The sequence below is a fragment of the Myodes glareolus genome, chromosome 6, assembly GCF_982192425.1.
Source record: "Myodes glareolus chromosome 6, mMyoGla1.1, whole genome shotgun sequence".
In the NCBI taxonomy this organism is placed as follows: domain Eukaryota; kingdom Metazoa; phylum Chordata; class Mammalia; order Rodentia; family Cricetidae; genus Myodes; species Myodes glareolus.
This window is the reverse complement of record NC_142031.1, coordinates 27,638,170-27,649,727: the sequence shown is the minus strand read 5'-3', so window position 1 is coordinate 27,649,727 and position 11,558 is coordinate 27,638,170. Positions and strand designations below refer to the sequence as shown.

General features: G+C 51.4%; 1 protein-coding gene across 4 annotated transcripts in view; it reads left to right on the top strand.

Annotated features, from left to right (window-relative positions):
* The first annotated feature begins 837 nt into the window (after positions 1-837).
* The window catches only part of Rab11fip5 (RAB11 family interacting protein 5), a 37,509-nt gene continuing 26,788 nt past the window's right edge, over positions 838-11,558 (top strand). The window contains exon 1 of one of the 4 annotated variants that reach the window (XM_048416485.3): positions 838-1,379. In XM_048416485.3, the coding sequence (XP_048272442.1) occupies positions 949-1,379 (431 nt within the window). In that variant the 5' untranslated portion in view covers positions 838-948. The remainder of the gene's footprint in view (positions 1,380-11,558) is intronic. The other 3 variants (XM_048416486.3, XM_048416487.3, XM_085690551.2) reach the window with 3 other exon arrangements.

Here is an 11,558-nt window from a genome sequence, read left to right as displayed (position 1 = left end):
AAGCATGGAGGCAGGAGAATCTGTGTGTTCGTGCCCTAGTCTATATAGCGAATTCCAGGACAGCCAGGACTGCATAAAAAACTCCGTCTCGAAAAAAATGGTTCTTGGTAGCCCCACTCCAGTGACTTCTCAGCACACAACTGGCTGCTCCAAGTCATCACAGATCCTCAACTGCAGTGTCAGCGAAGGCTGTGATGCCGGGTAGTCACGTGGAGCGGCGGGATGAAGGATGGGAGAGCGTGTGTGCTTTAGGGACTCTCCGGAGTCCTCAAACCCTCAAACCCACGCTGAGTGGGGTCTTCGGAGCAGCGAGGGTTTTCGGGAGTCGAGGAGCTCGCAGGAAAACCTGGGACTGCCCACGCACAGCGCGGGGAGTAGTAAAACAGAAGTCGGGTTTTCCAGTTTGAGAGTCGCTGCCAACACGGGGCGGGGTCATAAGGATAGTCACGCCTACCTTTCTGCAGAGGCTGTTAGCAGCCTTCACCCATTGCCCCTCCGTTTCTTCTCTTGCAGATACGCACAGTGCACACGCGAATCCCGTCGTGAATAAGGCGTGGCCAGCTCCCAATCCCCGTCTCAAATCCATGCCCGTGCCCCTTCCGCTCTGGTCACCTTTTAGTACTGCAGTACTAGCTTGAGGGTCGGCGAGAGGGGCTGGGCCAGTGAGGGTGCCCCGCCCACATCTTTGCAGAGGCCGCGCCCCTCTCTGGGCCTCTAAGCTCCAAGATAGCTATAGGCTGGAGGAGCCAGGGGGCGGGGACTGGGCGGGGCCTAGGCGGGGCGTGACGTCGTTGGGCGGGCGGCCGCCCGGGAGGCGGGGCGGCAGGGAGGCGGCGGCCCTCTCGGCCCAGGCCAGCCCGCGGCTGAGGCGGTCGGTGCGCTGCAGGCAGCGCCGGGAGCCGGCTCCTAATAACATCCCGCGGCTGTCACTCGGTCCCGGGGTCAGATATGGCCCTGGTGCGCGACGCCGAGCCCGCGGCCGGGTCCTCCCGCTGGCTGCCCACGCACGTCCAGGTGACTGTGCTGCGGGCCAGCGGGTTGAGGGGTAAGAGCTCAGGCGCCGGCAGCACCAGCGACGCGTACACGGTGATCCAGGTGGGCCGCGAGAAGTACAGCACCTCGGTGGTGGAGAAGACGCAAGGCTGCCCGGAATGGTGCGAGGAGTGCTCGTTCGAGCTGCCGCCCGGTGCCCTGGACGGCCTACTGCGGGCACAGGAGGCAGATGGGTCCCCTGCGCCCTGGGCCTCGGGCCCCAACGCCGCCTGCGAGCTGGTGCTCACCACCATGCACCGCTCGCTCATCGGTGTGGACAAGTTTCTGGGTCGGGCCACCGTTGCTCTGGATGAGGTCTTCCGCGCAGGCCGCGCCCAGCACACGCAGTGAGTTTGGGGCGCTGGGAGGGGGTACCGAACGGTTGAAGGCCTAACCGAGCAGGGTTGGTGGTACATCGGGACCCCAACCTCGCGCTCTAGGACATAAAACCGACAAATTAGTTGTTACTTGTCATTTTGTGGTCCCCCCGCTCCCCCCGACTGCCTCCCAAACAGCCTGGTGGGCCTGGAAGGCCTGGTGGAGTTGGCATAGTGACCAAGCGTTAAGAGTACATGGCCAAAGAAAGTTCGGAATGGGATTCTGAGGCTAAGGATTCAAGAAGGGAAGTTTCGGGCTTCAGGGCCTGCCTTCCCGTCCTCAAAGAGGTGTCCAAGCCTGTAGGTGAGTGGAGGGACTGTCTCACCTTGTAGACACAGCAAGGTGAGTTGTTGTTACCTTCTAGGGCAAGATTGAAGGGAGACGCCCCAGCAAAACCTAGGGGTTACACAGAACAAGTGCCTCTTGAATGTACAGGGATGCCCTTCACCATCTAGACATGCTTCCTGACTCTGCCCAGGCTACCAGAACTAAGAGAATTGGTCGACCTCCTTAGAGTAGGAAGGAAACACCTGGGTCAGCTTACCTCCAGTGAGGCAGTGGCATGGTTATAATGCCCAGTCATTCTCTAGGATATTTTCCCTGGAAAGGTTGGAGGGGTTTTTGTTGTTATTTTCCTTCGTTTTGAGACAGGATCTTTCTTTGTAGCCCTGACTGTCCTGCAATTTGCTATGTAGACCAGGCTCCTCTTGAATTCAAAGAAATCCTGCCTCTGCTTCCCCAGTGCTGGGCTCAAAGGTGTGTGTCACTAAAACCTGGCTGTAAGGATAGGGTGTTTTAATCATTTATTTTGGCAGGGTTTGGCCTTCCTAAAATCGAGACCTAAGACTTAACTGAGCAGTGGTGGTACACGTTTTTTTCTCAACACTTGGGAGGCAGAGACAGGCTGATCTCTTTGAGTTTGAGGTCAGCATTGTCTACCAGTGAGTTCCAGGCCAGCCTGGGCTATGCATAAAAACCCTGTGCCGGGCGATGGAAGCACGTGCCTTTAATCTCCTCTGCACTAGGGGAGGCAGAGGCAGGTGGATCTCTGAGTTCAAGGCCAGCCTGGTCTACAAGACCTAGGTCCAGGACAGACTCCAAAGCTACAGAGAAACCCAATCTTGAAACCCCCCTTTAAAGAAAAAAAGAAAGAAAGAAAGAAAAAGAGAAACAGGCCATAAAACTTGGATCACCTTTTCCTGTTAGAGCCTGTGCTCATCTGGAAGAGTTGGTCTCCAGGGCTGACCACCTCCTGTGACTTGCTGGAGCAGTTAATTTCTAAGCCTCCAGGGTGGGGGCTATAAGGGAATGGGAGAGCTGCTGGAAAACCTTGCTGGGTTTGAGTAAATCAAGGAAGGCTTGCTGGTGAGGGGTGAGCCTTGAGCCAGGTACAGACAAAGAGGGAAGCAAGATTTGGATATAAAAAGGGTCCGACCTTGAATGATTTTTCCCCCTAAAACATGAATAGGGAAGGGCTTTCCTGGCTGGCCTGCTGTGACTGGGCTGGGATAGAACCGGGCACATTCCAGGCAGGGCTCTGACCTGACTTCATCCCCCCCCCCCCTTCCCCTGGTGTGCTCTCCTCATTTCCTCATGACTTACTGTTTGACTGCCGGGTCACGTGGTACAACTTGGTCCTTGTTTTGTTCTTTTCCTTCTCTTTTTCGTGTCCTTTCCCTCCTTCCTGGTCCAGGCAGATCAGGGTACTGGGTGTGGGATGGAATTCTTCCCTGATCTCTTAGTTCCTTCCTTTTCCCATTCCCATCATCCCTTTGCCATTTGGCTATTCCAACCAGGGTGGTAATTACATATGGAATATGTTTTAGGAGAAGGGTGAACCAAGGGTACAGGTTAAAACAAACTCAGAAAACAAAAACAGCAACAAGCAGGGAAGCTTCTTTGATTTTTTTTCACCCCTTTCTTTCCAATTCATGCCCTTGCTTCTCTCTTGGCCTTGAATTTTGCTTTGTGGAGCTGGCCCAGCCTGCAAGTCCAGGTGGGCCTGTTTTCTGCCAAGAACAGTGCTCCCAGGAGACTTTGACGTGCTATCCCTTGATCTGAATGGGAGCCTTAATTTACTTTCAGAAGTCATCTTTTCCACAAGCCTTCTTCACGCCCACCTGGCTGCCTTTCTGCTGATGCACTGACCCGGCTTATTTATAGAGTTGGAGAGGGCAGGAAGGGGGGCACTTAGGGCGGGCAAAGGAAAAGTCCATGCTGTTGGCTCGCTCTGTACCTTTAGTCCCTGGACCTCACAGCATATGCACTAACCGAGAACCAGGGCAGCCACTCCTCTCCATGTCCCAGAGTCTCTAATGGCCACTCCTGGAGGCATTTCCTGGACCACTCTGGCCTGAGCCAGGTGAAGTCTGTGCAAAGCCCAGGTGGTGAAGCGGAGATTAGGGGTAGCATCCTCAGTTTTGGATACTGGTGGGAAAGTACTGTATTCACATTAGCTCTAGGAGGCAGGGGTGGGAGGAGCAGGTGGTGGGCCCCGGGTAGCTAGAGAATCTGACTTGAGAGGAGGCGGCTGAGAAGTTGCATGGAGCAGAGCCCTTTCTCAACTCTTGAGTGTCTCAGTTTACTAGTCCTTAAAATGGGGTAACTTATACCTGTCCAGGGTTGATGTGGGAGATGAAATGCAGTTCCCAGGTACACGTGTGTGTGTGCGTGTGTGTGTGCGTGCGTGTGTGTGTGTGTGTGTGTGTGTGTGTAGTCAATGAATAGGAGAGATGGTGAAAGGACATGTTGGCAACACCATGGAAGAAGTCCTCTGCCTTGGAAGAACTGCTCCAGAACTCAGAACTTTTAAGTCTGGGAAAGCCTCATGACCATGGGTGGTGAAGGATGAGTGTCAGAATTCCCAGCTGCCCCCTGGAGGCCCAAGAACTTTAGTTGCACCTGGGAAGCATCCATGCTCCTTAAGCCAGGCTCAGGTCACCCAGTGGCTCTGCAGCTTTCCCTGTCAAGCCTTGTTTGACACTGCCCATGCCCTGGAGGAAGGTACGCTGGCACAGTGTTGGTTCCTTAACCTTTTCACCACATCTCTGCAAGGGTCATAATGATAGAGATCAGCTATATAGGTTGGTATGATGCCATCTGTGAAGGCTTGGTGTAATTCTAGATGGCTGCTTTCTTAAGCGTAGGGTTGGAGTTGCCGTGGGAGTTGCTTCCTGTGCTGTGGCTTTAACTACCCCAGGGACCCCTGAAAGTTACTTCTCTGTGAGGCACTCTTCAACGTGAGAGGCTTTACTAGAGGCTTTCGAAATACCCCAAGAGGAAATCTACCCTTACCCCTCCCGTACCAGGGATGGAACTCGGTGGCTGGTGTGTGCTAGGCAAGCACAGTATTGCTGAGCTGTATTTCCAGCCATCAGAGAGGAAGCTCTCCAAACAAAAAACATGGTGCATATGACATTTGATCAGAGCTACTTCCCATCTGGAGCACCATCTTCCTGCGTGACACCAGTGTTGTGTAGCTGGGACAGTTCCAAGGTGCTGCCCACTTCTGTCTTTTACCACCACTGCCTCCCATCCTGGAATGCCCAGTGGGTGCCAGCCTTGCTATTCTGCCTCCTAGGACCTAGATGGGACATGGACAGATGTCCATGGGATGGAATAATGACAGTTCTCTTTGTTACCTGGGGGGTCAGATGGGAACACTTGAACTTTTCTGGACGTCCTGCTTTGGATGTGACTTGTACCTCAGGGGAATGATCCCAAATAACTTGGAAGAGGAAAGAGAAAGCGGCAAGAATTTTTGAATGAGGTTTGTTTGGAAATCTGTCACAGAGATTTTTGGGTGGGGAGACATGCTTTTGCCCCCCTGAGAGTGTTGGTTGGTCTGTACTGAGAAAGGAGAAGGCATAACCATCTTGAGTGGAGCCCCACATTTGCCTTCACCCTGACCAGCTCCCAGCTTTGAAGTCTATGGTACAGAATTAAATAGGGCTGGTCCTCTGGTAAAGCCACGGCTGTGTGTTTGTCAGCTGGGACCAGTTGTCTTCTCTCCTACAGTCTAACACTGTTTGTGACCGTGACCAGGCTAACCGCCCCTTGAGAGGCTTCATCAGTTCCTGCCCAGCCTATGCCACTGTTAAATTATCTTTTACTTTTTGGAAAGAGCAGGCTCAGGGAAGCTCGTGGGTGTGGAGGTCTGAGGGCAGAGGGTCTTCCTGGCTGCTCATGGCCATTTAAACTCCCAGTTCTCCTGCCTCTGCCCCCGAGAACTTGACTGTTAGGGGTCTCTGGGGCTTTTCACCCACAGCCCGACAACCTTCTCTCTACTGACGTATAAGTGTGACCCGGTTTTCAAGAGGCAGCCGAGACCCACTCAGGCCCTGTTTCTGCCCCTGCTTGAACCCCAGGTCTGGAGTGGGGTCTGGGGAGTGGTGTGACCACACTCAGAAGGTGTCATTAGAATGAACAAGCTTCATCTCTCAATTGTGGTCTGGTGGCCTACCCCTATTTGAAGTTGTTTGAGCAGCATTGTGGTGGTGGTGGGGTCAGAGGAGGTGTAACTCCTCCTCAGCACAGTGGCTTCCCCTTTCCTTTGAATCTGCCCCTGGCCCTGGGCCAGACCCGAGCAGTTACCGGAGGTATGTCCCCTCTCCACTCTACTGGGCAGATGGGGACAAGGTGTAAGCCAGCAGAGCCACTGCCCTGGTTGACCTTGAGGCCTGGTTTTGCTTTAATTTTATTTTCTTTGCAACGGTGTTTTCACTGCATACTTGAGGCTGACCTGGAACTTGCTGTGTAGTCCAGGCTGCAGCTGGCCGCTCCTTGTTATTGCAGTCACACTGGCGCTGTGACGCTTTCCTTGCCGCTAAACTGCTGGTCTGGCCTTCTCCAGATGTTTCCCTTGCCCTTCCCACCCTGTTCGGGACAGATGACTAACACAATGACAGGGGTGGCTGTTGCTCTGTGGAAATCAGCCCCCGCACTTTACTTCCCTGTTTGGAGTGTGCGCTCAGGCCAGATCCTGGAAGCCCAGGACTGAAAGACTGGTCACTTTGTTCCTTTTGAGCTGGCTACCCTATGGCTGCGAGGGGTCCTGATACATGGTCATGAGGCCCTGCAGGGGTTAGGCCCAGTGTCTCCTCAGTCAGCGGTTGTGGGGAAGGGCTGTAGCAGGGCACTGCCCTTCAGCCTCACCTTTGGTCTACTCCCTACGCAGTGGGTTTTTACTCAGGAAATTCCAACCCCAGAGCTGGAGGAGGCTGGAACGTGTGGAGACTGGCTGGGGATAAGAAGAGAACCTAGGAGCTATCCATCCAGTAGTCAGGGAGGGCGTGGCCCTCTATGACTTCTGTTCAGCTCTGGCAGCCTGAAGAGTTCCCAGTGAGCAAGAACTGGCAATTGGGGTCCTGTGTGCATTGTGGGGTTTCTGTGAGTTGGGAAGCAGAGAGGTCTCTGCGTTCTCTGCAGTTCTGGAGGGCAGTTTCCTCTGCATCTCTGGAGCACCTGCAAAGTTCAAGACTGGTCTGCTTTGGGAGGGAACACTTTAGTTAAAAGCTGTGTTTAGGGGCCCAGACAGGAATCTTGGATGTGTTCTGAGCAGATGGGTCGCTGGGTTTGTTGTAGTCAAGGCCAGTCACCTTGAGGAGATGACACACACTAGAGACCAGTTGAGTGGACATCAGAGAGCCCCTCTGCCTCCCAGCCCCACATCGATGGGCATTTTGTTCTAGAGTGTCAGTCACTAAATCCCTTCTAAGACTTCCCTTACCTCAGAGCAAGCTTGTGAGCTTTCATTGCTGTTACCTCACTTCATGGCACACAGAGGTGAATTGACATAACACTTGACAGAATTAGGACTTGAACCCGGCTGGGCTCTTGACCACACACTATAGGAACATTGGTCCATTCCTGTTCCCGCCACTCCCACCTTGCATAGGTCCAGGTGTTTGGGAGGGGCCTGGTTGAGGCTTCCTCTCACTCTCCCGTATAGATCTCCAGATCTTGGGGTTGGCCTTGGGGACCTGTTTCTCCTGGCAGAGCCCTGAGTTTATGAGCTAAGCAGTTTATGGGTGTCTGTGGTTCTAGCTGGTCATGTTCACCCCAGGGGTTGAGTGAATCCCAAGGGTAGGGTGAGTGAGGCCTGGGCTACTGCTCAGACTTGGATGGCCCCTCCGAATCTCCCCAGCTTCTCTCAAGGTATCGCATGCCTCCTGCTCTTCTCAGAGATGCAGCCATTTTCTGTTTGTTTCCCACTTTTTCAATATCTGGGAAGACTTTCCTGAGGTCCCTCTGTAACCACTGTGCCTAGGCGATGTTGGGGAGGAAGTGATGGAAGGAAAATGGGTCACCCCTTCAGGAGAGGGACAGCAGTGTGTTTGTGAGGAAACTTCTCAGGAAGCTTTTTCCCACAGTCAGCAGACACCCCCAGAGGAGAATCAGGAAAAGATTTCCACCACAGGGCTGGTGGAACCATGCTTGGCTTCCTGGGGGATGCAGAAGAGACCTGATGCGGCCTGGTGATGATAAGGCAGGGAAGGGACCACTTCAGAAGTATGGGGAGGCAGGAAGGGGAGCTGAGCAGAGTTTGGGTACTTCTTGCCCCCCACCCTGAGTCAACTGCTCCCTTTCTCAGAGGCACCAAGGTTTTCCAGCTCTGGGGCGAGCTTCCAAACTTCCTGCATTACAAGCAAGTGAACCGCATATTTTCTCTTCCCTCCCTGTTTGCCCACGTGCAACATTCTCGAATGCAGCTCTGCACCCATGACCCTGCTTCACTTTCCCACACGGGGACAATTATTATTGGTGTCTGTCTATGCTGGGGTTCAAACAGAGGCTCCCAAGAAGGACAGTTACCCCTTGGCTAAGGTTCCTGGAGCAAGAGAGGTCAGCACTGGTAAAAGGCCTTCCATAGACAATAAACCCAAAGCTTTTATATGTGGTTGGCCTATTTCTCAGCCAACCACATATAAAATTATTTCATTTTACTCCCTGCTGAGGGTAGCAGAGTGACCCCTATTTCCACAGACATGGATGACTGGGGTCTCAAGACATGGGATGACCTGTCCAAGGTTTCAGGGCTTGTTAATGGTGGACAGGTTCCTTACCTCAAGCCCAGTGCACTTTCAACTGCCTTTGCTCTGGGCCCTGCACCCTGAGTATCTGCCCTTATTGCTTTGTGGTTAGACTTGCTTTCTGGCATTTTTATAGCACGGGGCTCCCAACTCCTTCTGAGGCCAGCTGACATGCAGACCTTTGGAGCTTCAGGCAGTGGGACAAGTATTAAGAGGAGATGTTTATATGAAGGAAGTGAGGGTGGAGGCTAATCCTGGCTGGGCTGTGAAGTGACACAGGGGTAACCACAGGGGTAACCAGTGAATGCTAGTCTGGGTCTCCTCCAAGGGTTGTGGCTGCCAGGCCTGGCATGATGCCAGAGGAGAGATAAGATTGGTCTTTGGGCCTGATAAAAGGCTCAATCGCGTCCTGGGATTATGTCTGGCTTGTAGTTTAAGCAAGACTTACTTGTAGAGTAAGTTGTGGGAGTTAGGAGCATGGGTTAGCCTGAGAGCCCCCAACTCCTGTCCACACTGACTGCTCTGTGGAGCTGTGAGAGGTGAGGAGGCAGAGGATGGAGGGAGAAGGCAGAGGAGATGGGGGTTGTCTCCTGGTTGTCCCTAGACTCCAACTGTGAGAAGAGGAGGCAGAAAATGGAGGGAGAAGGCAGAGGAGATGGTGGGGGGGGGTGTCTCCTGGTTGTCCCTAGACTCCAACTATGAATTCTCATTTTAAAATCTATTTTATTTATAAAAATTTATCGACTTTTTCTGTCCCCTCTGGGCACGTGCCGCATCTCTCTCTCTCTCTCTCTCTCTCTCTCTCTCTCTCTCTCTCTGTCTCTCTCTCTCTCTCTTTCCTCTGTCTCTCTTCTCTTCTTCTCTCTCTTTCTCTCTCCTCTAAGTAATAAATATCCAATTCTATTCTAAAAAAAAAATCTATTTTATCACTTCATTTTGAAGAGGCAAATAGCTTTTAAAATCTACCCAAGCCAAAAAGATATAAATAAATCTGCTAGTAGAATTATTGCATCATTTAATATCTCAAATATTATAGTCTGTTTAACTCATTCTATGCTTAATCGTTTTGTAATAATATGAAATCTTTTGTTTAATTGACATCCATTTTATTAATATTAATTTTCAAATTGTATCATTTTATGAATATTCTCATTTACTTTTCTTGTATAAACAATGACAAGTTTCATAATAAAACTACAAGTCCTAAAAAAAAAATATCTATCCAAGGTCAATGGGCAGTGGTGGCGCATGCCTTTAATCCCAGCACTTGGGAAGCAGAGGCAGGTGGATCTGTGAGTTTGAGGCCAGCCTGGTCTACAAGAGCTAGTTTCAGGACAGACTACAAAGCTACAGAGAAACCCTGTCTCAAAAAACAAAAATAAACAAAAGCAAAACAAAACACAACAACAACAAAAAAAGAAACAAGCTTGCAGCACATTAGCTTTTTGGGTACACTTCCTATCCACACCCACCCAGGTGACAGCCTGGGAGAGAAGCGGTGAATGAGCATTGGTGTCTGCTGTCAACTGCTGGGAGAATCCATCATCGAGTTGTGCTGCCAGGACACCAAGAAGGTCCCCCGAGGAAGCCCTTGTCCCTCCTGCTTCCCTATTGCCCCTGGGTCAGGAGTTCCTGTTTGAGACAAGGCCTTTGTATAGCTCATGCTGGTCTTAAACTTGCCATGTTGCCAAGAATGACTTTGAAATCCTAATCCTCTAACTTCCCCTCACAAGTGCTGGGATTACAGGCATGCACTACTGTGCTCATCTTCCCAGAACTGTTTCTTATAGTTGTTACCTTTATTTGCTATTGTGTTCTGATGCCCTCTGTGAGCAAGTACTGTGTGCTCCAGTGTGTATGTAGAGGTCAGAGAACAACTGGAATTGGTTCTCCTGCTCAATGGGGGTCCCGGAGATTGAACAGGTCGCCAGACTTGTGTTACAATGGTTTTACCTGTTGAACCATCTCACTGGCCCAGGATTTTCTCTTCTTTCTTTCCTTCTTTTTTAAATTTATTTATGTGGGTGTATATGGGTGTGTAAATACCATGGCACATGCTGAGGTCAGAGGACAACTTTCTGGAAAGGATTCTCTCCTTCCACCATGTAGGTCCTTTCGCCTTCTGAGCCTTTTCTCTGGCCTAGGATTATGTTTGTTTTTACCTTCTATTTTAGACAGTTAGCTGATGATACTTTATTGATTTATGATCAGAAATTGCTGTTAAAATATAATGTGTTTGGGGATCATCCAGTCTTGGGATTTGCCATGGTTGTGCTGACCCCACATTTGCCTCTCTGTGTTTTCTCTCTGTGCAACCCTTCCATGAGATCCTCTCTCTGCTACTCCAGTGTCCATCAGTTCTGTCCTAGGCATACCCTCTAGCATCCCAGGGTTCACTGTAAAGCCACAGCTCTCCAGACACCTCTAATCTCAGCGCTTAGCGAGGCCAGGGGAGGAGGACTGCTGAGAGTTCTAGGCCAGCCTATGCTACAGCGTAAAACTGGTTCAAAAACCAAATAGTGGACTGGAGGAATGGCTCTGTCACTGAGTAAGAGTACATGTTGCTTTTCTAGAGGACCCGAGTTTAGTCCCAAGCACCTGCAATCAGTGGCTTACAACCACCTCTATTTCCAGCTCCAGGAGATCCAATACCCTTTTCTGGTTTCCATGGACACTTGACTACATGTGCACAAACTCATACACAGATGCATACACATAAATAATAAAATAGATCTTTAAAAACCATGAAAACAAGAAAAGAAAGTCCTAGTTCCATGGTGTGGTGGAAGCTCCTGTCTGCCCCCAATCAATCCCCTAGTCTGCCCCTACTCTATCCCCCAAGTTAACCCCCAATCCAACCCCCAGTTTACGCTCTGGGCTGCCTTCAGTTTGCTCCTCAGTCTGCCCCTGGTCTACTCCCAATCTGCCTCCAGTCTATCCCCCAGTCTGCACCCCAGTATGCTTCCTGTCTACCCCCAGTCTGCCTCCCAGTCTGCCTCCAGTCTACTCCCAGTCTGCCCTTTGCAGCCCAGCCCAGTGCCTGTACTTGCTGTTCTTTCTATCTGGAATATCTTCTACCCTCCCTTTCCCCTCCCCATCCTTCAAGCCCATTGTAAG